The sequence below is a fragment of the Sinocyclocheilus grahami genome, unplaced genomic scaffold (genome assembly GCF_001515645.1).
Source record: "Sinocyclocheilus grahami isolate Dianchi unplaced genomic scaffold, SAMN03320097.WGS_v1.1 scaffold150.1, whole genome shotgun sequence".
Classification (NCBI taxonomy): Eukaryota; Metazoa; Chordata; class Actinopteri; order Cypriniformes; family Cyprinidae; genus Sinocyclocheilus; species Sinocyclocheilus grahami.
In genome coordinates, this window is record NW_015505329.1 from 2138810 (window position 1) to 2142502 (window position 3693).

The 3693-nt window shown below is 33.1% G+C and overlaps 1 protein-coding gene across 1 annotated transcript in view; it reads left to right on the forward strand.

Moving 5' to 3' along the window:
* Positions 1–3693, forward strand: part of ntrk1 (neurotrophic tyrosine kinase, receptor, type 1) — a 32821-nt gene that overhangs the window by 11375 nt on the left and 17753 nt on the right. Inside the window, exons 4-7 of the mRNA XM_016281544.1 lie at positions 434–502; positions 676–827; positions 2225–2367; positions 2693–2831. Coding sequence (XP_016137030.1) covers positions 434–502; positions 676–827; positions 2225–2367; positions 2693–2831 — 503 coding nt within the window. The remainder of the gene's footprint in view (positions 1–433; positions 503–675; positions 828–2224; positions 2368–2692; positions 2832–3693) is intronic.

A 3693-nucleotide genomic window follows, 5' to 3' on the forward strand; every position in this document is an offset into this window, starting at 1 on the left:
AATGTATATTATGATATTATTTATAATACATTACACATAAAGGCTTTAAGTAAAGTGTTACTAAAAATAGTATTCAGTTTTTCTACTTCAAAATTACATTTAATTCTTTGTCACTTGCTGTTTCTTTGTAATTGTTTGTTACATTTATTAGCAATTTCTGAGTGAAATTATCTTTAGTAGCATCACGGCAGCACATTTTACAGTATTTATACTCTCTTCAGAAAACATAAAAATCTAGTTATGTGATAAAATTCCTCCAAACAGGGTAAACTGTCTGTATCTGAGCTGTCTACACTTTATTTTTTTTTAAGAAAATAGTCCTATTTATGAAAAGTCTATTTAACTGTTGTACAACAGAGCTCATAGAATTGAATGCAAGAGAATATGCATCTCTCTTTTGCATGTGTAATTCACATCTTCTCTTCTCTTTCAGAAACCTGGCCTCAAATTTACTGGTGCACATCAGTTGGAGGGTGTTCCAATCGGTCCCTCTGTTGAGTCTGTGAGTAACACGCTGCACTGAGATTTACAGATCTATTCTACTCTGCTGGTGATTCGAGACCGAAAATGTGACCAATTGACCTCTGTCTGAAAAGTTTCAATGATAGATCTGAGGTCCTGCGCAAAAAGCATGAAATAAGCATAAGAAATGACACCTGCTTCTCTTTTGCACAGAATCTTGAGGGACAATCCGCTCACCTGCTCATGTGACATTTACTGGCTTCAGCAGTGGCACAGAAAAAGACAAAGCGACACTGACTCTCAACAAAACTGCATGTACAATGGCAACAACATTCAGCTGGATTCATTTGAAATGGATAACTGCAGTAAGTGCTCTTATCTGGAATGAAACATATTTCAGGATAAAGTGTCTTATTTTACTTACTTCTATCCCGTTTAAAATGAAGAGACAATAAACAAGCCATTCATAGACTGATTTCCCCAAAATCTTGGGACGGAGCTATTCATTTGACTGACCAATGGCAAGTGTTTAGGAAACCTGTTTGAAATAATCATTATTTATGATAAATTACACACTTTGCCTTTAAGATATTGAAACAAAATCGTCATGATGGATACTTTACAATATTTCACACACCATTGTTCAATAATAAATGTGACCCTGGAGCACAAAAGCAGTCTTAAGTCGCTGGGGTATATTTGTAGCAATAGCCAAAAAAACATTGTATGGGTCAAAATTATAGATTTTTTCTTTTATGCCAAAATTCATTAGGATATTAAGTAAAGATCATGTTCCATGAAGATATTTTGTAAATTTCCTACTGTAAATATATTAAAACTTAATTTTTGATTAGTAATGTGCATTGCTAAGAACTTAATATGGACAACTTTAAAGACGATTTTCTCAATATTTCAATTTTTTTTTGCACCCTCAGATTCCAGATTTTCAAATAGTTGTATCTCGACCAAATATTGTCCTATCCTAACAAACCATACATCAAGGGTATATTTGTAGCAATAGCCAAAAAAACATTGTATGGGTCAAAATTATAGATTTTTTCTTTTATGCCAAAATTCATTAGGATATTAAGTAAAGATCATGTTCCATGAAGATATTTTGTAAATTTCCTACTGTAAATATATTAAAACTTAATTTTTGATTAGTAATGTGCATTGCTAAGAACTTAATTTGGACAACATTAAAGACGATTTTCTCAATATTTCCAATTTTTTTTGCACCCTCAGATTCCAGATTTTCAAATAGTTGTATCTCGACCAAATATTGTCCTATCCTAACAAACCATACATCAATGGAAATTGACTGGTTTTGTGGTCCAGGGTCACAAATTTGGAGTCTCTCATACTAAGGCTGCATTTATTTGATCAAAAATACAGTAAAAACTGTGAAATATTATTACAATTCAAAATAACTGTTTTCTATTTGAATATAGTTTGAAATGGAATTTATTCCTGAGATGCAAAGCTGAATTTTCAGCATCATTACTCCAGTCTTCAGTGTCACACAATCCTTTAGAAATCATTCTAATATGCCGATTTGGTGCTTAAACAACATTTCTCATTGTTATCAATATTGTAAACAATTGTCATCCTTTTTTCCCAGGATTTTTTGATTAATAGAATGTTCAAAAGAACAGCATTTATCTGAAGTAGACACACACTTCCTGATCTTCTTCCCCTTCGTTTTCCGTTCTTTCTCAATGTCCTTATAACTAAAACTGGCTAAATGTTTTGTGGTCTGAAGGCATTCCTGAGGTCACAATTCACCCATCGACACTGACCACTCAAGGAGGTGGAAATCTGACATTTACCTGTCTGGTGACTGGAGTACCAACACCGACGATCCGCTGGAGAACAGAGCATCTACAGTCAAACTGGACCCTGCAGGTACATGCCACTGCTTTCAGATCAGGACGCTGTCAATGAAGTAATCGATGGAAACTGCCCAATGTGGTTAACCATGTACTTGAATGAAGATCATTTGTTGGTACTGGGACATAAAAAACATGCAATCATAACTCTAACCCTTTTGTTGTAATATTCCTCAGTTGTAAGTCACTTTGGGCAATTGATACATGTAAAATTGGTTGAAAGGACTCTTGTTCAAGCCCCTTACCCCAGTCCACTCAAATCTGGTTGGATGATTAGACGTTGTTGCAGGACTTACTTTCTCAGTCAGTTAAATCTTGCCTACATCCATCCTTGTCCACAGCAAGGAATCTGGGGTTCAACCCTGGAGCTGGTTCTCCACATGAGGAACGTGTCGTCTGGAGACAACCTGCACAACCTCACCTGTGAGGCGGAGAATCGCGCTGGAATGGGAGAAGCCATGGTGCAGCTAGACATTGAATGTATGTGCTGAATCTTTTCTGCTCTTTAATTTCCGTCATTTTTTTATTACTATGTACATTGTTGTTTTTCTTTTGGAAAACACACCCTAGTGAAAAATAAACATACTTGAATGTATTTGAAATGCATTTATTTTATGCTAAGTATACTACAAATACCTTTTCATATTTATGTACTTAATAAAATACCCTGCAATTAAACTGGTATACTTAAAGTCTGCTAAATTGGAACAACTAATTTGGTACTTAATGCACTTTAATTGTGTGGAAGTAGGGCTGAAGTACAATTAAAGATATGCTAAGTATATTCGATTGTGCTAAAGTGGAACTATTGCAAGCATACTTCAGGTACACTAAGTATTTTGCATTTAAAGACCGATATTATACAATTCTCATCAAAAGTGACATTAAAAGACATTTTTGACTTAATATTAAGAAATGTGCATTGTGCACAAGTAATACACCAAATAAAGTTTAATTATAATTTTTAAATCAGAAAGTCTTGAGTTATCTGTCAGTAAATATGTTAATAGATTTGAACTATACTTAGTATGAAATAAATGTATTTTAAATATATTGCTTTTTTACAAGGGCAGTCGTTTTGTATAAATGTGAATCAGTGCATTTTCAAATCTGAATGCAACTGCATAGATGTCTATGCAAAATAGACTTTTTTCGGAAGTAAAAAAAAAACAAAAGTAACTGTGAAATTAAGTTTAAAAAAAGAAAGTCACCCTGTAAAATATAAAGTCACAATTGCAAAGAGATATGCAGCTGCAATTTCCTTTATATATATATAACTATAACTATAACTATAACTATATATATATATATATATATATATATATATATATAAACACAAAAA